General features: G+C 32.1%; 1 protein-coding gene across 2 annotated transcripts in view; it reads left to right on the plus strand.

Annotated features, from left to right (window-relative positions):
• The window catches only part of LOC139519826 (hepatocyte growth factor receptor-like), a 68,434-nt gene that overhangs the window by 21,436 nt on the left and 25,352 nt on the right, over nucleotides 1–21,646 (plus strand). For both annotated transcript variants that reach the window (XM_071312103.1, XM_071312102.1), the window contains 7 exons: nucleotides 1,820–2,084; nucleotides 2,500–2,582; nucleotides 3,615–3,776; nucleotides 4,711–4,915; nucleotides 7,033–7,378; nucleotides 11,421–11,584; nucleotides 15,243–15,403. In XM_071312103.1, the coding sequence (XP_071168204.1) occupies nucleotides 1,820–2,084; nucleotides 2,500–2,582; nucleotides 3,615–3,776; nucleotides 4,711–4,915; nucleotides 7,033–7,378; nucleotides 11,421–11,584; nucleotides 15,243–15,403 (1,386 nt within the window). The remainder of the gene's footprint in view (nucleotides 1–1,819; nucleotides 2,085–2,499; nucleotides 2,583–3,614; nucleotides 3,777–4,710; nucleotides 4,916–7,032; nucleotides 7,379–11,420; nucleotides 11,585–15,242; nucleotides 15,404–21,646) is intronic.

Here is a 21,646-nt window from a genome sequence, read left to right on the forward strand (position 1 = left end):
GAATCCACAGTAAATTAAATCATAAGTAAAGCAAATGAAACATTTCAGGGTGTGCACTCTTTTTAGTCTCCGTTGAAGGGGACTGTAGGTTTGCACTCTGTCCTTCGGTCCATCCGTCTGTCTGTTCATCTATCCCTCCGTCTGTCCATCCGCCAGTCCAGTAAATCAGTTTACCACACTCTTTTTCTTCATTCTTGAAGAGATTGTTTGATATTTGGTATATAGTTTTATCATGACAAGTTATAGATCAAGTTCGAATTTTGTTCTGGTCTGATGATTTAGTCCAGAGTTATCATGGTCCATATCTAATGTTAAGAGTACTTCATTTTGTATGTTAAACCATATTTCTGTACAAAAGGAGATAAATTATTTTTTTAAAAGACATTCTTTGGTAAATTGTTTGAAGAATTTTGTTATTTTGTATTATCTAGTTTTCTGAATGCTATATATTTAATTAGATAATAATCTATTTTTATTAACCAGATTTTTGTGACAAAAATGTCGGTTATTTATTTGGGGATGTATGGCAGGCTGTCGGGCGATCAGGCGGGTGGCAACCAAATGTTGTCCGTGCATTTACTCATGAACCTTTCATCCAAAGCTTTTAAAATTTTAATATGATGTTACTGACAACAAAATGAAGGTCAAGTTCAACAATGACGATTTTGAGTTTTACCGTTCAGGAGTTAAAGATTGAAAAATGGGGTTTCCAGTCGTGTCCGTGCATTTACACATGAACTGTTCAACCAAAGCTTCCCAAATTTTAATATGTTGTTACTGATGACAAAATGGAGGTCAAGTTTAAGAATGACGATTTTGACTTTTACCGTTCAGGAGTTATGGTTCTTGAAAGATTGAAAAATGGTGTTTCCAGTTGTGTCCGTGCATTTATAACTCATGAACTGTTCAACCAAAGCTTTTCAAATTTTGATATGGTGTTACTGATGACAAAATGGAGGTCAAGTTCAATAATGTCGATTTTGACCGTTCAGGAGTTCTTGAAAGATAAAAAAATGGCATTTCCATTCATGTTGTTGCATTTACTCATGAACCATTCAACCTAAGCTTTTTCAAATTTTAATATGTTGATACTGATGACAAAATGGAGGTCTAATTTGATATTGACAATTTTGACTTTTACCGTTCATCAGTTATGGTTCTTGTGATATTGCCAGGACACAAATAAATGTTAATAAATCTGTTTTGCTGTCGTTGTGACAGCCTCTTGTTAAAGTATATATTTCGTTACATTACATTGTGTATAGATAAAAGTTGTTGAAATTTTATAGATAAGTGACAAATGAAAGAAAAATACTTTGAAATATTAATTATATTTGATTATAATTTGAAAATAGATATACATTGTATTACATTATATCTAAATCATTTAATGTAGAGAATTATTACTCATATCTAATATAAGAGTGTTTTCCACAATTTTTTCATCATGCTTGAATGTTTTAATTGATAATTGGTATATAATTTTATCATGACAAGTTACAAATCTAGTTCAAATTTTTGTTTTGGTCTGATAATTTTGTGCAGAGTTATGGTCCTTGGACTTGAAAAATTCACTCATACAATCAGTTTTCCACACTGTTTTTAGTCATGCCTGAAGATATTGACTTGATATTTTCTTTTTGTTTACACCATGACAGGTTATAAAACAAGTCAGCATTTTATTCCAGTATAATGAATTTTTACCTGGTAGGGGACTATGTATTCCCATGCAATACTCTCAAAATGCATGTTTTTTTAAATAAAGATAGAATTTGAACAGTTGATTGAGTAATGAATGCAAATCCTTTTCTTTCAACAGAGAAATTACACAGATTTATAATAGATCAACAAACATTGAAGATGTAAAGCCATACAGTGACTGTAGATGTCCAAGTCTGCATCCCATAGTTCACTCAGATGATAACTACTACAGTTTACAATGTAAAAATGAAGTAGGAGCAATGACCAGTAGATTTAAACAAGATTCTGTAATCCAGTATATAGCTGATAATAGAGAAAATACAATCTGGAAGACGAACAACGCAGATACAGAGTTTACAATACAACTGGATCAAATTTATCAGGTTTCTAATTTATTTTGCAAATGTGTTTGTTTTCAGTCTGTATTTGATAATATCACTACACACAGCTGGAAAATAAGAACATAGAAAAATTCAAATAATTAAAATATGTTAAATATTCCACAAAGATCTTAAGTCATACTATTGTTGTCATTTGAAAAGTATTAAGTTTGAAAGTCGCATAGAGGAACATTTTTTTTAAAGAAAATTAAATATTTTTTCTCTCAAATTGTTCACAAAACATTTGACACATATACATCATCTTTTATGCTGTTGGAAAATTATAGGTCATTAGATACTATTTCATTTGTTCAACTGAGCTGCATGCATTCATAATTGTGCATTCAAAAATGAAAAACAAAATATCATAAATGCCATGATTTCATGAAATCTTCATATGAATATTATTATCTTTCAGATTGATGAAATAGAACTAGTTACAAAGACCACACCTTGTTATGTTACTTTTACTTTAGATAGTGGAAACAATAAAACAATGAAGTAAGATATATATTTTCCCTAGTTCATGCAGTTTGTACATTAAAAAAGTAAAAATAACCTATGGTGACCTATAGTTGCTATAACCTTTGTCATTATTTGATCTCTGGTGGATAGTTGTCTCATTGGCTATATTAGCAAATCTCATTAAATTATATTGAATGGGCATATACATGTAAATTTATTTTTAAAATGGAAGCACAATCTAAATTTTGCCTTGAGTCTGGCAGTTTGTGAGTTCGAATCCTGGAGGGATCAAACCAAAAATTTGTATTTGCTGCCTATTTGCTAAGCATGCAAAGTTAAGGAGTAAGGGCAAAGACCGGTCTACTCAAAGTCAGAAAAATGTGTCCAGGTAAGGTGACATATCTTCTTACTCACTTTTACCTTGTGAACTAGCAAGTTAAAAATACATCTTAGCATGTAGGTCTAGTAGAAAGCATAGTTAATATTTCATATAACATTAACTTGTTCTTGTCTAATTTCTGGTGTGTCACTTTCACCATTCTCAAGTTTTATCCCTTTGTAAATGGAAAATACAATTCAAATATTTATGGAAATCACCAAGTCTGTCTATCTGTCTGTCCCCCTTGCTTCATGTCTGATGTGTACCATTTAACTAAGGCTGATCAGACTTGGTATGCAATTGCATCATGGGCATTCATGGTATTTCATAGCACAAACTTAAATGCATGTGCCAGGGTATAAATTTTGCTATGTAGACAGCTCCAGTTTAGCCCTGTCAACCCTCAGAAAATGAAAGATTCACAGTAAAAGTATTCAGAAACTAGTTAATGAAATAATATGAAGCATACGCTCATACTTGCTATTAGAAGGAAAAAAAAATCCCGTTATAATATCAATATAGTGTTACCCCCTTAAAATTCAGGTTGGTTTTTCATTATTTTTTTATAATTCAATTTAATTGTATATATTGTGAAGATAGAAAGAAGATGATACAGACATAAAAATTCTTCATTAAGACTTAATTCTTTTGTTATTTTTTTTTATTGATACTTTCAATTATATTTTCAGTGGATCAATGAGAACAAAGTGGTCTGATATATCACAGAACATTAATAGTAGATCACAGTACGAAAAAGTAATTACAAGAAATGTAGCTGTACTTCTAAGTGGATTTTGTACTGGAAATAATGGAAATAGTCATGATATAGCAGAAATTTTAGTTACTGGAAGGTTTGATCCTTTTTATTATATATATATTTAATGTATTAAATTTGAAATGAGGTGCATGTCTCTATGAGATAATGAAGCCATTTCCCATGTAGAAAAAATTAGAAATTTCATAGAATCGGATACTTTTTTGTACCTGATTTTTTTCAACTCACTTGTGTTTCTTTCATACAGTCTTATAACAATGAAAATTAAGACTTCTGTTTTTCAAATATTGTCTGTCAAGAATGAGTTTTGATATTTATTTTAGTGTCCCTGATCTGTGGTCTTCTGTTGTTAGTGTCTGTTAACATTTTTTATCTGGAAACTATTAAGGTCAGAAGGTGTTTGTAATTTTCCCAATTGTTTATTCCTGATTTTGACTTATTATTTCGCTTGTAGAGTGTTCTAAAATCATCTAAAAGAATTTTCAATAAGAACTTTATGATGAAGGCAGGTTTTTCCATGAAAGTACAGCAAACGATCACTCACAATTTGAAATTACAGGAGATTCATAAGACATTTTACAGCAGTTACAATTCCCCCCCCCCCCCAAAAAAAAAATTAAAAAATAAAATTGATATGGCGAAAAGGTGTGTTCGTTTAAATGTATCAGACTAATGAATGGACTTTTTTTGCAATATTACGTAATATATAAATGCAGTTTTTGGCAGGTGGCAATATACTTTACACTGAGAGCATCAATAGCAGGCAAGACACTTGTTCTAAAATTATTGAACTTATTCCAAAACAAAAGAAATATAAGTATATATGGAGATGTTGAGTAAATGTAAAAATTAAAATGAGACAGCACAATGTCTCTATTTTACCCAATTAGATTACAGAACAACCTTCATATTTGATGGGCTGTAGTTTTAAGAGTTCAAACAATGTATTCCCAAATCTACATTTCAATTTATGTATAATTCTGAGCAAAAGATTTTATGTTTAATTACAGATGTAGTTGCTATGGCAATGCAGGAAGCTGTATATACCGTTCAAGTCCAAATAAAAATGTCTGTCAATGTCAGAACAACACAAAAGACTCTGACTGTAATCAGTGTGAAATGGGATACTACAGAAGTGATGAAGAATTTGGATGTCACAATCCCTGTCAGTGTAATACTGCTGGAACTATTGGAGCTAGTCAAAATTGTAATCAGGTCTGTATAATACTGGTTTGTTTTTGTAAGTTAGTTTGCATTTTGTCCATCACCTATTGTTAGGAACTGAAATTGAGCTTGGATTTTTATTGACAATATTTTATAAAAAGCTGTGTCTGTGATGTTGTTTTCACACTTCTCAAGATTGAACTTTTAGTTATGTTCCTTCTAGAAGGGGAGGTAATAATCATGTGTATTTTAGAAAATTTTATTTACAAAACAAGAAATATGTTATGTTCTTTGATTTTAAAGAGCTAAGGTTTAGCCAACATTGAAAGAGGGGAGGAGAACAAGAAGAAAAGCAATTTCATTATATGTTTGACATACTCAAAGATGAAGTGAAAATTTTACATTTATTTAAAATAAAGTATTGTGTTTATATATTATTGTTTTACTTTCAAAGAACATAAAATAGAGATAAAACTATCTCAGCTTGCTGCCAAATACAAAACATATAGGAATTCTATTTTAATGAAATATGTATGTAAGTAGCTATTACTTGCCAAAGACAGCTAAAAATAGTAGATGAACGTTGTTAACATTGAATTCTTCGCACTTGCATTTTCTCTGTTGATCTTATCTTTGAAATATTCATAAGTGCTAGAAGTGTACCAGAGGGATGGGTCTTACTAATAGATTGTTCCTGTTGTATGGAATTGTCATTTTGTGGATTGGGGAAATTGTATTTTCATTTATTTTTTATTTCATGATTTTGCTCCTGGATCCATACAAGCCTTTAGAAAATGTGTACTTTTATAGCTGATTATGCGGTATGGACTTTGCTTATTGTTGAAGGCTGTACAGTGACCAATAGTTTTTAATTTCTGTGCCATTTGGTCTCTTGTAGAGAGTTAGCAATCATACCACATTTTCTTATTTTTATATTTGTTGAATACTTTAATGCATTTTTTTGCCCCTTTGCATATTTATCTCCTCATAACTGCTAAATTTTAATGACATGATGTTCGGAAACTCATTTATTTCTTCTATGTTTAAGTCCAAAAGGAAATCAAAGTTCTGAAATCATATTTTTATCCTAGGCTAAGGGGGCATTAATTGTTAATGATCAAATCTCCATTTGTGACAAGGCAGCTCTGTCACATGTCTGCAAAGTATATAATCTTGACAAAATTATTGTACTCTTATAATTCATAATTAGGTTAAAAATAACATTGAATGTGATTTTATTGCATGTGCAGGAACATGAATTTGGTAATTTTCCCTTTAGTTTGACTGAGTCTGTTTTAAAGTATTCATGGCCTTTTCTCAAAAAAAATTAAAATAAGATAATTCAACTGGCAGATATTTAATGACAGCTTAATACATCCATTCAAATTTTAATGTGGTGCAAACGGGCACACAAATCTCTTTTTAAGGGGGTTCGCGGGTCTAAATGATTTATATAGGATTTCTCTATATTTTTCTATAAATGAACTTTATCTTATAGTTAATAGAAAGATAAAATAAAAAAGTGGGGTCACCGTTCATTTGCGCTCAAAATCTGCCTTCGAAAGAAGCATACATTTTTGTAAAGGTGTTTTTTTTCTGTTGAAGTAATAGGAGAAATAAAGGTCATATCGAAAAAAAAAGAAAGAAATTTATTACAGAAATCGCTCAAATTTTACAATAATTTAGTTTAAGTACAGCTTATATGGAAATTATACTAAAAAATATAGGTCACCGATGAGTTAAAAAAGATATTTCAATTTGAAAGCCAAAAAATAGCATTTTTCCACCAAAGGGAGATAATTTGGAACTTTTTCAATGATGTATACATTTTAAAAGTCATCTGGGGCCAACACAAATTGTTTGTTTTGAATGATTTTTGTACCATATGATAAGTAACAACTACAAAAGGTAACAAATAAAATTTGAAATGAAAAACAAATGTTTATTTTTTTTCTGAAATTTTTATACCCTCGAGCCTCCTTAAAGCTCATGCAATACTGAACAGAAAAAACCTAAATTTGCAATGAAATTATACATGATGTAAAAGTTCTTTTTTATACTAAGGTTTCAGTATCCAAAGCTGGACATAGCCATTTACCATTCTCTTTGACACAAACAATTTCAGAGAAGACAAAATAATAATATTTTTATTGTATTTGATTGGACAGGTTAGAGGGCAGTGTCCATGCAAGACCAATGTTGAAGGTCTTCAATGTGATACATGTAAACATATCCATTATAACTTAAACAGTAGTAACAGTGCTGGATGTAGCAGAAGTTCGTGTCATGAAAATGGGACATTACGTTGTAATAACAATGCTACTTGTGATATTTGTGAATGTAAAACAAACGTTAAGGATACTACGTACTGCGATGCTTGTAACCAGTATCATTATGGAATAAATGGGAACAATAGTTGTGAACCTTGTGATTGTAATACTCCTGGAACACAGAATGCTAACAAGACATGCGACCTTACAACAGGACAGTGCGATTGTAAAAGTTTGGTAGAAGGTGTGTATTATAACTATCTTATGGTTAGTTGTAGATTGACATAGATTAGGTTTCAAATACAAAGAAAGACTTTAATGCCCCATTTATGGGCATTATGTTTTCTGGTCTGTGCGTCCGTCCGTTTGTCTGTACATCTGTCCTGCTTCAGGTTAAAGTTTTTGGTTGAGGTAGATTTTGATGAAGTTGAAGTCCAATCAACTTGAAACTTAGTATACATATGATATGGTCTTTCTAATTTTAATGCCAAATTAGAGTTATTACCCCATTTTCATGGTCTACTGAACATAGAAAATGATAGTGTGGATGGGGCGTCCATGTACTAGAGACACATTCTTGTTTCTTTTCTATCATCAATAAGTTCTAATATATGACAGAAATTCATATAATATTTTTATGTATGACAGGAAAAACTGCATGACGATTTTTTTGCATTAAGAATACATTAATTTGAACATGATTTAGTGCCACAAAAAAGGGATTCCCAGCATGGACTTATTCTGTTGTTACAATGTCTTGAAATATTAAATGTTTTCTAAAGAATTATTCACTGGAAGTAGGTAGAGTTTGTCTTTTCAGCATCATAACTAGTAGCTATTTTGATAATAATTCACCATCTTAACTGCACATCAGGCACATAAAAGTTGTTTCTGAAATTACCTGCTTCTGATTTGCTCAGAATCAAGAGTTTTTAAGTTAAGAAAATAAAGAATTGAAAAAAAATTGTGAACAAATAAATAAATATTTCTTAATAGAACGACTAATACTAACAAGTTGCAAATTTGAGGTATCATCATCATTTGGTATCCATGTTCAATAAGTTGAACATTAGTCTTGTCCTTGGAAACCACTAGGGTAATTGACACTAAACATGGTCAAGGTCATCGGTAGGGTAACTAGTTTCAGCTTTGCACAAGATGTTACTGCTGATCAAACAAAATGGCAACCATTTTTTAAAATAGAAAATAAGGATATAATGCATTTTATTGTCTAATATCTTGAAAAGCTAAGTAAATAGTCAATACCAAAATAATAACAAAGAAGCTTGTGTATATAGTTTTTGACATGTCCACCAGTCATTCAGTAAGTCTGTCAAGATGCTCACTTAAATACTTTCAATTGGATTGCATCCATACTTGAATTCAAGGTCTTGTATGAAGAGAGAAAGATCTTAATTGATTTTGAAGTAAGTACATCAAGGGTCAATGTCAGAGTTTGAAAAATAGTTAGAAGAGAAGTTTGGGCAAAAAAAGATGCTGTAGAAAATGCTACCTATGGGATTGCAACCTTACTTGGATAATGGGAATATTTTATTGACTATATTACTTCCATGTTTAGATGTATTTGGTCACATATAATGAGAGGAAGAACTCTATTGGTGACAGCTGTGTCTAAGGTTATTTATCGCTATTTTACTAAATTTTAATTTGATCTTACAGAGGTATATTTTTTTTCTTCTCAGCAGTAGAGTGGTATGGAAATTATCACCAGAAACAAAGGGGGCACATGCCTTTATCAATGTAATCATTAATGTCAACATAGGCAAAATAGTGATAAACAGATCATCATTGGTCATCTAAACTCGATTGCTTTTCTTTCTTTTTCCATACTGACTCAAGTTAGAAAATCAATCTCTTTGAAATGACCATCAATAATCTATAGATATATATAGCAATTGATTTTTTTTTTTTATTTACATGTATTTGGAATTTTCCTCTTTGATATAAGAGATTGCATTTTATAAACCAAAATAGATAAACGTGAGCTTAAACACATTTGCATGTATATTTTTTCAATGTCTCTAGCTATTAAATAACAAGTGTAGAGATATATATTGCACAACAAAGCATACAACTTTTAGTTTATTTCAATAACATGACATCTGAGTTTGATGATCTAGAATAAATCCCTTTCCTGTCACAAATAGGATGATATATATGTTGGAATTGCACTTTTCTGTAAATAAATTTGTTATAACTTTTCGTTGAAAATTAGGCTTCACACAAACTACCTAAACATTTTTGGACAGATTTAGAAGGAAAGATAATAACACAATAGCTTGCTCACATATCCTCCATTTAACTTAGATTCAAGAGAGCTTCATTTCCATTAGATGTCTACCCTGGAATTGAATATTATGCTATTCTGAAACTTGAGAATGTATGAATGTGTAAACCTTATCAATAACATTTGATAGCAATTTCTGTTTGTACCTAAATTGTTTCTGGAATAATTTTCATGTACTGAGACCCATGTCAGTTGTTATTAAAACTTCCTTGAGAAAAACTTTATAAAGAATTTTTGTCACATTTATTTGATTTTTATTAAATTTATTATGATAATTTAAGTATGAAGGGGGAAAAGGTAACCAACCTATAACTTTGCGAAATGTTTAAAGATGCACATATTGTCATGGACCTTATCAGTTGAGGTTCAAGTTTCTTAGAATTATTTCCCCCAAAAAAGATTTAGGGAAGCTTTTCATCCATTTAGTTTTAAAATTTATTGGTGTAATTTAGCAGTAGTAACAACTAAAGTAGGCCACTAAAGAACATATTGTTAAGAATGTTTTGTCAAGATGTACAAATTGTCATGAGACACTTGGCTGCTAATGTTAAATTTCTTAGAAATTTTTCCTTGAATAAAAACTTCTTCCCACTGTTATTTGTTTTAATGATTTATAAGAATGTAATTGTGACTTTACTTGTTGAAGGACTATTTTGATATTTGTATGGCTTAATAATTGATTAAAATTTTTGTTTCGATGAAAATTGTTGTTAAATAAAAAAAAAATCAATAATACATTGAGTTTGTTTATGGTTAAAAACATAAATTCTCATGAGTAATTCAGATTTGTTTATTGCGAAACAAATAGAACATTTCGACAGTGTCATCTCTGTCAAGGCATTTAAACTATTTATCAGTTCTATCTAGAATCTAGAGGATCCTGAACAACAAAGAACTTGATATTTGAACTTTTTTATTTTGCTAAAAGTACATACAGACATTACAGTTGGTATTCAATCTAAAACTTTTGGTTAAAGGGATAAGGATTGTTCTAGAAATGTGTGTTTACTGCATATGTTTAGAGCAAACATTAATTTTCATAGTTATTGACTTAGAATGCTGGGATCCTATTGATAACAAACTATCAAAGCAGTTTTTCATGACTGACCCATCATTGAAGTCATATATGTTGAGATATATATAAACACCATAAAATGGTGACAAGGAAACATCACTATCTAAAAATGGATAATTAACAATAGGAAATGAAAACTCATCTATTTTATCATGAATTTATTGTAAATATTGTTATGAAACTTGAACAGAAGCTTATCCTCAAGACCTTGAAATGGCATCTAAAGAAAAATTTTAATTTAAAAGAAATCTTTGTTTTACTGATAAATGGACTCACTTTTTAAGTTGACCTTAAACTTTTACACTGACAGCAGCAATTATTGGCCAGACACAGGGTGTCGTAGAAGCCCTTACAATTTTTTTATAAAATAAACACAAAAAACCTTGCAAATAGCAAGACTTTTTGAAGAAAATTTACTTTTTAAATGAAATTGGAGTACTTTATTTGAATTTTGTCTTGTTTCATTTTGCCTTATGAATTTAAATTATTGTAAGCTTTTTGTATGAATACATTTTAATGGTTGAATTGCAATTAGAAAAAAAAGAAGAGTGCACTCATTTACTTTCCATTGTTTTATATTATAAACATGGCCTTACATAATAATTGCATTGTTCTTTTAAAAGTTTGTCTTATTGTTTATAGCAGGATATCTTGATGTGACAAATGTTTACATGGTGTTGTTTGAAGGATGTGCTGGATATTGTAATCTGCAAGTGGGATTTTCAGTTTACCTTTTTCAAGATATGTGTTCACCTATTAAAATTGAACAGTTCAGTTTATTCCTTATTCAGAGAATTATATCCTTTTTACTAGTAGAAAGATAACTGATCGTGAAAGATATCAGACTTTTAGCAAAGATGGTCAATGATATGGTGATAATTCTGACATTGGTTTTATTTTTAGGAATACAGTGTAACACATGTAAGAATGGTACTTATGGATTAGAAAATGTTAAATCAAGTGGATGTACGAGCTGTGGATGTAATAGATATGGATCTAGCGGTAAAAACTGTCATGCTACGACTGGACAATGTTATTGTCAGAAAGAAAGTAAAAACCAACATTGTGTAAGTAAACTAGGGGGTTAGTAGTAGTTATTTAAGCAATGTTCTACTGAGAACAAATTTATTAGTAATGTAGTTTTAAAAAACAATTACGGGTATCTGTAAATCTGTTAAAATTTTTCTAGTGGCCCTTAATTCCTAAACTTTGGCTCCATAATCTTTTAAATTAATCCAAACCTTCTACTTGTGGTTGTAAAAAGGGGATAACAGTTTTTGATTCTCTAATGAATTCATATAGGAAACATTTTGTCTTCATGGTATATTACTATTAGGGGGGAAAAATGGGATTCTACCACTACTTCAGAATCATAGGCCGAAGTGATTTATCTTTTTGAAACTGATTAGGAGAAGTGGTGAGATTTGAAAAAGAAGTGCTCCTTGACTTGCAGTGCTATAATGTTTGCCATTTTGGTTTTCACTATAGTATAAAAGGTCCTAAATATGAATGTAAGTTATTTTCTTTTCATATTGTTCAATTGTTATCTGAGTAAACAATTTAAAGTAACAGTTCAAATTCAATATGATTTAAGTTAAGGTTCTTGTGAGAAACTACCAGATAAAAAGATTTTTTTTTATATCTCAAAAAGGATATAAAAATATAATTACGGTATATCAATTTATACAATTCAATTAAAAAACTATTCTGTTTATCATATTTTTGAAATTCAGCGTTTCTCATCATAAATATATTCAAATTTAACAAAGTACAGCTGGGCCATAATATATTGTATAATAGTCCCCAGAGTGAGAGTTAAGTGACTTTAATAAAGAAATTGAAACAATCCATATACATGGAATTATATACATTAATCAAGTAGATCTAACCAAAAGTCTGTTTACGCATATTTTTACTTTTGATATCAATATTCTTCTGATAGCTGTTCTTTTCATACGTTCAAAGTTATGATTGTAATATAACTGATTTAGTTCGAAGCTGGTCTCATTACGATGAATCTCGCCTCCAATCTGTAGTTTTTAAAATTATCTCAATGACTGATGGAGAAAATTTACTATTTAGAATTTAGAATAAACAATATTAGACAAGCTATTTGGAAAAGAATATGATATTTTTAATGCAATAAATGGATTAGACATTTTCTAGAGGCAACTTTGATCACATTCTAATGAAGTAGCAAACCTATTATGCTGCCAAAAGTTAGATTGATTTGATGTAAGCTATCGAGTTACAAAATCGAGTGATATATAAAGATGTCTTTTTATTAGCTCACCTGGCCTGAAGGGCCAAGTGAGCTTTTCTCATCACTTGGCGTCCGGCGTCCGGCGTCCGGCGTCGTCGTCGTCGTCGGTCGTTAACTTTTACAAAAATCTTCTCCTCTGAAACTACTGGGCTAATTTCAACCAAACTTGGTTACAATCATCATTGGGGTATCTAATTTAAAAATTGTGTTCGGTGACCCCGCCAACCAACCAAAATGGCCGCCATGGCTAAAAATAGAACATGGGGGTAAAATGCAGTTTTGGCTTATAACTCAAAAACCAAAGCATTTAGAGCAAATCTGACATGGGGTAAAATTGTTTATCAGGTCAAGATCTAACTGCCCTTAAATTTTCAGATGAATCAGACAACCCGTTGTTAGGTTGCTGCCCCTGAATTGGTAATTTTAAGAAAATTTTTGCTGTTTTTGGTTATTATCTTGAATATTATTATAGATAGAGATAAACTGTAAATAGAAAAAATGTTAAACAAAGTAAGATTTACAAATAAGTTAACAGGTTCAAAATGGTCAGTTGACCCCTTTAGGAGTTATTGCCCTTTATAGTCAATTTTTAACCATTTTTCGTAAATCTTAATTATCTTTTACAAAAATCTTCTCCTCTGAAACTACTGGGCCAAATTTAACCAAATATGGCCAAAATCATAATTAGGGTATCTAGTTTAAAAATTGTGTCCGGTGACCCGCACAACCAACCAAGATGGCCCCCATGGCTAAAAATAGAACATAGGGGTAAAATGCAGTTTTTGGCTTATAACTCAAAAACCAAAGCAATTAGAGCAAATTTGTCAAGGATTAAAGTTGTTTATTAGGTCAAGATCTAACTGTCCTGAAATTTTCAGATGAATCGGACAACCGTTTGTTAGGTTTCTGCCCCTGAATTGGTAATTTTAAAGACATTTTTGCTATTTTTGGTTATTTTCTTGAATATTATTATAGATAGAGATAAACTGTAAATAGAAAAATGTTCAGCAAAGTAAGATTTACAAATAAGTCAACAGGTCCAAAATGGTCAGTTGACCCCTTTAGGAGTTATTGTCCTTTATAGTCAATTTTTAACCATTTTTTTCGTAAATCTTAGTTATCTTTTACAAAAATCTTCTCCTCTGAAACTACTGGGCCAAATAAAATCAAACTTGGCCACAATCATCATTGGGGTATCTAGTTTAAAAATTGTGTCCAGTGACCCAGCCAACCAACCAAGATGGCTGCATGGCTAAAAATAGAACATAGGGGTAAAATGCAGTTTTGGGCTTATAACTTAAAAACCAAAGCATTTAGAGCAAATCTGACAGTGGAAGAAATTGTTTATCAAGTCCAGATCTATCTGCTTTAAAATTTTCAGATGAATTGGACAACTGGTTGTTAGGTTGCTGCCCCTGAATTGGTAATTTTAAGGAAATTTTGCTGTTTTTTGTTATTATCTTGAATACTATTATAGATAGAGATAATCTGTAAACAGCAATAATGTTCAGAAAAGTAAGATTTACAAATAAGTCAACGTGACTGAAATGGTCAATTGACCCCCCTAAGGAGTTATTGTCCTTTATAGTCAATTTTTTAAAATTTTCATAAAATTTGTAAATTTTTACTAACATTTTCCACTGAAACTACTTGGCCAAGTTCATTATAGATAAAGATAATTGTAAGCAGCAAGAATGTTCAGTAAAGTAAGATGTACAAACACTTCACCATCACCAAAACACAATTTTTCATGAATCTATCTGCGTCCTTTGTTTAATATTCACATATACCAAGGTGAGCGACACAGGCTCTTTAGAGCCTCTAGTTAAATAGCCTACAACAAACTGTAAAGTCGAAGGTTTAGCCTCCTTTCTAAGGCAGAAAACAACTTTATTGCCCAAGTCGCCTGGTGGTGTGAGCCTTGTCCAGTGTGATATTATATTTCTCCATGAAAGTTTCTAAGAAATTAAAATTCATTTTTTTTTAAATTCTAAATTTAGAATGGAGATAAACTCATCATAAATATCAAGACATGTAATTGTCAACCTTTTTGATCACAGTATTTCTATTTTTAGCACAAACACCGTTATAGACAAAATTGGTTGTTCTGTGATATGCCTACTGGTACCTTATTTTTAGGACTAGATAGCTTCAATTTGTGACAGGAAAAGCCATTTTTTATAGGAAGGCCAAGCTTCAAATATGTTTTCTCTATTCTAATGACATTTAAACAAATCAGTCCATTTCAGTTATTATTTCAGGGTAAAATTTCTTTAAACGAAAATTCTTAGAAAGAGGTTATCGTCTTTGGCAACTTAACATTAAGGTGACATCTGATTGATATGTATGCTTTCGGCTTCAAATTCAAACACCTTCTGTTTTCAGGCTTTTCTTGTACACCTCAGAATATAATCTTAATATTTTTAAGCTGTTAAATATTTTCAATTGAATATGGTTTTTAGGATGCAGTAATAGAAAACATGGTGCCAAGATACGGACCAATGTCTGGTGGGACTGTTGTTACACTAACTGGACATCATTTTGGTGCACTTGCTGAATCAAAGGAAGGCCTGGATATTTTTATGGATGACAAAGCATTGAATAAGTTTGAAAGATTGTCATGGTAAAAACTTCTAAACTTAAACTTGTAATAGTTCACTTGATGCGCATGTTAATATAATTACAATTAACTTTAGTAAGGCCTACAAAATAGTCCACAGTGTCCTACTGTAATCTATCTGCCATTCCCTCTGTTAATTCAATACTACTTCTATGTTGTTTGAAGTAAATATTGTCTCAATTTATTTCAGTTTTTTAAAAGCAAATGGTTTCATGCTATCATATATAGCCATCTTTGTAATCCATAAAGATCATGTGACATAATTGATCAAGTCAATTTTTTTTGCGCAGATAAAACTGATTCCGTATCTGTCATTCAAATATTCCCCTTTATATTTTCTAATGGAATACATTTATTGACACAGTTGAAAAATATGATCTTTGTTTATTATTTTTTTTTATTGTCTGCTGTAGTTGGTCTGTTTATCGGCATGGTTGTAAATTTAAATTTCATTTATGATCGACACCAGCACGGTGTGTGGTACATTTCTTCTGCTATCATTTATAGATGTACATGTATGTAAGGTGGTATCAGAAATCTTGGTGATCTTGGTTCAGTTGATTTGTTGCACAGAAATTGCTTACTGTATGAAAATTGTCCTGATGAAGCCTGCCTTGCATCATATAAAATTGCAGACCATTTGAAGTGTTGTTGTCAATTTGGAGTATATTTAAATCAATTATGTTATACTTAAAATTAAAATAGAAACATTAGAGATAATGTGGCCAGGTGCATGGATTGTCATGTTAATAATTGTTCAGTAATAAATACTCTACAAGGGGATAATCTGTTATTACTTTTCAGGTGTAATACATTTCCACGAACATGACAAATATATTTGCCCTCCCCAGAAGCCAGTTAAACAGGTCATCACCCTGGGAAATGCTCAACATTGTAAAAATGAACATGACTTTCTGCTAGATGTTATTATAAAGTTACAGCGGATTCCATTGAGTGTGTAGCGAAAGGATATATCTTTGGTTAGTTTGCTTGTTAGCTGAACCGTGAAGTCATTATTAGGTCAGGTATACTACCCTTCTTTCGAAATAGCATAGTCCAACAGACAGATCGATTGGTTTTCTATTGGACTAGTCTATTATTAAAGTAGGGTAGTTTACCTAAGCTAACCATGACTTCATGGTTCAGCTAACAGGCAAGCTAACCAAATATATTACCTTTGGCTACACACTCAATGGAATCCGCTGTAAAACATCATTACTTCTCACTAGATTAGACTCCAGTATCAGGTTTCACGTGGATGAAAAAGAAGAGTCACAAACATATAAACTAGGCAGCCATTGCTTTAACAGTGTTTATGTCTATCAATTGAAGGTCACAATTTTGGCGAGAAAAAAAAACTTTGTCATTTTGTAAGAAATAATCAATTGAACAGGTTAGATTAAGGATACAAATGATTTTGTCTTATGAAATACCAATGTGAGACTTAAGGAGGCTCGCGGGTATAAGATTTTCAGAAAAAAATTAAACATTAATTTTTCATTACAAATTTTATTTATTACCTTAAGTTGTTGTTGCTTTATCATATGGTACAAAAATCATTCCAAAAAAATCAATTCGTGTTGGCCGCAGGTGACTTTTAAAATGTAGATATCATTGAAAAATCTCCAAATTATCTCCCTTTGGTGCAAAAATGCCATTTTTAGCTCACCTGGCCTAAAAGGCCAAGTGAGCTGTTCTAATCACTTGGCATCTGGCGTCCGTCGTCGTCCGTCGTCTGTCGTCGTACGTCGTCGTCGTTAACTTTTACAAAAATCTTCTCCTCTGAAACTACTGGGCCAAATTAACCAAACTTGGCCACAATCATCATTGGGGTATCTAGTTTAAAAAATGTGTCCGGTGACCCGGCCAACCATCCAAGATGGCCGCCATGGCTAAAAATAGAACATAGGGGTAAAATGCAGTTTTTGGCTTATAACTCAAAAACCAAAGCATTTTAAAGTATCTGCCCTGAAATTTTCAGATGAATCGGATAACCCGTTGTTGGGTTGCTGCCCCTGAATTAGTAATTTTAAGGAAATTTTGCTGTTTTTGGTTATTATCTTGAATATTATTATAGATAGAGATAAACAGTAAACAGCAATAATGTTCAGCAAAGTAAGATTTACAAATAAGTCACCATGACTGAAATGGTCAGTTGACCCCTTTAGGAGTTATTGCCCTTTATAGTCAATTTTTAACCATTTTTCGTAAATCTTAGTTATATTTTACAAAAATCTTCTCCTCTGAAACTACTGGGCCAAATTAATCCAAACTTGGCCACAGTCATCTTTTGGGTTAGTAGTTGGAAAAATGTGTCCGGTGACCCGGCCATCAAACCAAGATGGTCGCCATGGCTAAAAATAGAACATGGGGTAAAATGCAGTTTTTGGCTTATAACTCAAAACCCAAAGCATTTAGAGCAAATCTGACATGGGGTAAAATTGTTTATCAGTTCAAGATCTATCTGCCCTGAAATTTTCAGATGAATCGGACAACCCGTTGTTGGGTTGCTGGCCCTGAATTAGTAATTTTAAGGAAATTTTGCTCTTTTTGGTTATTATCTTGAATATTATTATAGATAGAGATAAACTATAAACAGCAATAATGTTCACCAAAGTAAGATTTACAAATAAGTCAACATGACTGAAATGGTCAGTTGACCCCTTTAGGAGTGATTGCCCTTTATAGTCAATTTTTAACCATTTTTCGTAAATCTTAGTAATCTTTTACAAAAATCTTCTCCGCTGAAACTACTTGGCCAAATTAATCCAAACTTGGCCACAATCATCTTTTGGGTTAGTAGTTTGAAAAATGTGTCCGGTGACCTGGCCATCCAACCAAGATGGCCGCCATGGCTAAAAATAGAACATGGGGTAAAATGCAGTTTTTGGCTTATAACTCAAAACCCAAAGCATTTAGAGCAAATCTGACATGGGGTAAAATTGTTTATCAGGTCAACATTTATCTGCTCTGAAATTTTTAGATGAATTGGACAACCCGTTGTTGGGTTGCTGACCCTGAATTGTTAGTTTTAAGGAAATTTTGCTGTTTTTGGTCATTATCTTGAATATTATTATTGATAGAGATAAACTGTAAACAACAATAATGTTCATCAAAGTAAGATTTACAAATAAGTCAACATGACCGAAATGGTCAATTGACCCCCTTAGGAGTTATTGTTCTTTATAGTCAATTTTTAACAATTTTCATAAAATTTGTAAATTTTTACTAACATTTTCCACTGAAACTAATGGGCCAAGTTCATTATAGATAGAGATAATTTTAAGCAGCAAGAATGTTCAGTAAAGTAAGATGTACTAACACATCACCATCACCAAAACACAATTTTGTCATGAATCCATCTGCTTCCTTTAATATTCACATAGACCAAGGTGAGCGACACAGGCTTTTTAGAGCCTCTAGTTGGGCTTTAAAATTGAAATATCTTTTTAGCTCACCTGGCCCAAAGGGCCAAGTGAGCTTTTCTCATCACTTGGCGTCCGGCGTCCGGCGTCCGGCGTCCGGCGTCCGTCGTCCGTCGTCCGTCGTCCGTCGTCTGTCGTCGTCGTTGTCCGTCGTTAACTTTTACAAAAATCTTCTCCTCTGAAACTACTGGGCTAATTTCAACCAAACTTGGTTACAATCATCATTGGGGTATCTAGTTTAAAAATTGTGTCCGGTGACCCGGCCAACCAACCAAGATGGCCGCCATGGCTAAAAATAGAACATAGGGGTAAAATGCAGTTTTTGGCTTATAACTCAAAAACCAAAGCATCTAGAGCAAATCTGACATGGGGTAAAACTGTTTATCAGGTCAAGATCTATCTGCCCTGAAATTTTCAGACAAATCGGACAACCCGTTGTTGGGTTGCTGCCCCTGAATTAGTTATTTTATGGAAATTTTGCAGTTTTTGCTTATTATCTTGAATATTATTATAGATAGAGATAAACTGTAAACAGCAATAATGTTCATCAAAGTAAGATTTACAAATAAGTCAACATGACCGAAATGGTCAATTGACCACTTTAGGAGTTATTGCCCTTTATAGTCAATTTTTAACCATTTTTCGTAAATCTTAGTAATCTTTTACAAAAATCTTCTCCTCTGAAACTACTGGGCCAAATTTATCCAAACTTGGCCACAATCATCCTTGGGGTATCTAGTTTTAAAAATGTGTGGCGTGACCCGTCAAACCAACTAAGATGGCCGCCATGGCTAAAAATAGAACATAGGGGTAAAATGCAGTTTTTGGCTTATAACTCAAAAACCAAAGCATTTAGAGCAAATCTGACATGGGGTAAAAATGTTCATCAGGTCAAGATCTATCTGCCCTGAATTTTTCAGGTGAATCGAACAACCTGTTGTTGGGTTGCTGCCCCTAAATTGGTAATTTTAAGGAAATTTTCCCATTTTTGGTTATTATCTTGAATATTATTATAGATAGAGATAAACTGTAAACAGCAATAATGTTCAGCAAAGTAAGATTTACAAATAAGTTAACATGACCGAAATGGTCAGTTGACCCCTTTAGGAGTTATTTCCCTTTATAGTCAATTTTTAACAATTTTTTGTAAATCTTAGTTATCTTTTACAAAAATCTTCTCCTCTGATAATACGTGGCCAAATTAAACCAAACTTGGCCACAATCATCATTTGGGTATTTAGTTTTAAAAATGTGTGGCGTGACCCGGTCAACTTACCATGATGGCCGCCATGGCTAAAAGTAGAACATAGGGGTAAAATGCAGTTTTTGGCTTATAACTCAAAAACCAAAGCATTTAGAGCAAATCTGACATGGGGTATCAGGTCCAGATCTATCTGCCCTGAATTTTTCAGGTGAATCGGACAACCTGTTGTTGGGTTTTACAAAAATCTTCTCTGAAACTACTAAGCCAAGTTAATTATAGATAGAGATAATTGTAAGCAGTTAGAATGTTCAGTAAAGTAAGATGAACAAACACATCACCATCACCAAAACACAATTTTGTCATGAATCCATCTACGTCCTTTGTTTAATATTCACAAAAACCAAGGTGAGCGACACAGGCTCTTTAGAGCCTCTAGTTCAACTTTTAACTATTGTAAATTCAGAAATTTTTGTGAGATTTTTATTATTGTGAAAAATGTGACACAATTGTAAACGCAATAATTTAAACTCCCATTTTGAAATATTTTATATGAACTTAACTGGATTTTTCTCAAAATCATAAAATTAAAATCGCATTAAGTCTAAAATTGACAAAATCACAATAATAAATGTAAATGAAGTAACAAACTTATTTTGCCGCCGAAATTTAGGTTGATGTACGTTTTCGAGTAACAAGCACCGGAACTTGCGAAAATGCACGAAGTGATAAAAAGTTGTATTTTTATCAAATAACCTGATACACACTGCGAAGACAATGCTTCAACCTCTTTTCTAAAGACAATGAATAGCTTATGTCTGAATTTCTTTAATTATCAGTAAAAAATTGATGTTTCATCAACTTGGTAAAAATTGAAAATGTCCGATGACGGAAGCGACTGAAAGCGACTTTCGTCAAGAACAGGGCGACTTGTTTTCGCTTTTGGGGGTCGGGGAAAGCGAAGTGACGGTCGGGAGGGCGACTTCTTCGCCCAAGTCGCCTGGTAGCGTGAGCCCTGAATGTATGCAATAATTTCTGAATTTACAGTATCTAAACTGAAACAAATAGGGCAAACATCTCCCTGTGAAATTACAAGGTCAATTGACAACATCTCCCCTTAATATATGATCATTAAATTCATAGTTTTTGCACGTTTGCATAAGAGATAAGAGAGTCTCATTAAGTTTTTTTTAGCTTACCTGGCCTAAAAGGCCAAGTGAGCTTTCTCATCACTTGGCGTCCGTCGTTGTCGTCATTAACTTTTACAAAAATCTTCTCCTCTGAAACTACTGGGCCAAATTTAACCAAACTTGGCCACAATCATCATTGAGGTATCTTGTTTAAAAACTGTGTCAGATGACCTGGCCAACCAACCAAGATGGCCACCATGGCTAAAAATAGAACATAGGGGTAAAATGTAGTTTTTGGCCTATAACTCTGAAACCGAAGAATTTAGAGCAAATCTGACATGCGTTAATTTGTTTGTTAAGTCAACATCTATCTGCCCTGAAATTTTCAGACAAATTAGACAACAGGTTGTTGGGTTGCTGCCCCTGAATTGACAATTTTAAGGAAATTTTACTGTTTTTGGTTATTAACTTCAATATTATTATAGATAGA

This window comes from Mytilus edulis, chromosome 4 (genome assembly GCF_963676685.1).
Source record: "Mytilus edulis chromosome 4, xbMytEdul2.2, whole genome shotgun sequence".
Lineage (NCBI taxonomy): Eukaryota > Metazoa > Mollusca > Bivalvia > Mytilida > Mytilidae > Mytilus > Mytilus edulis.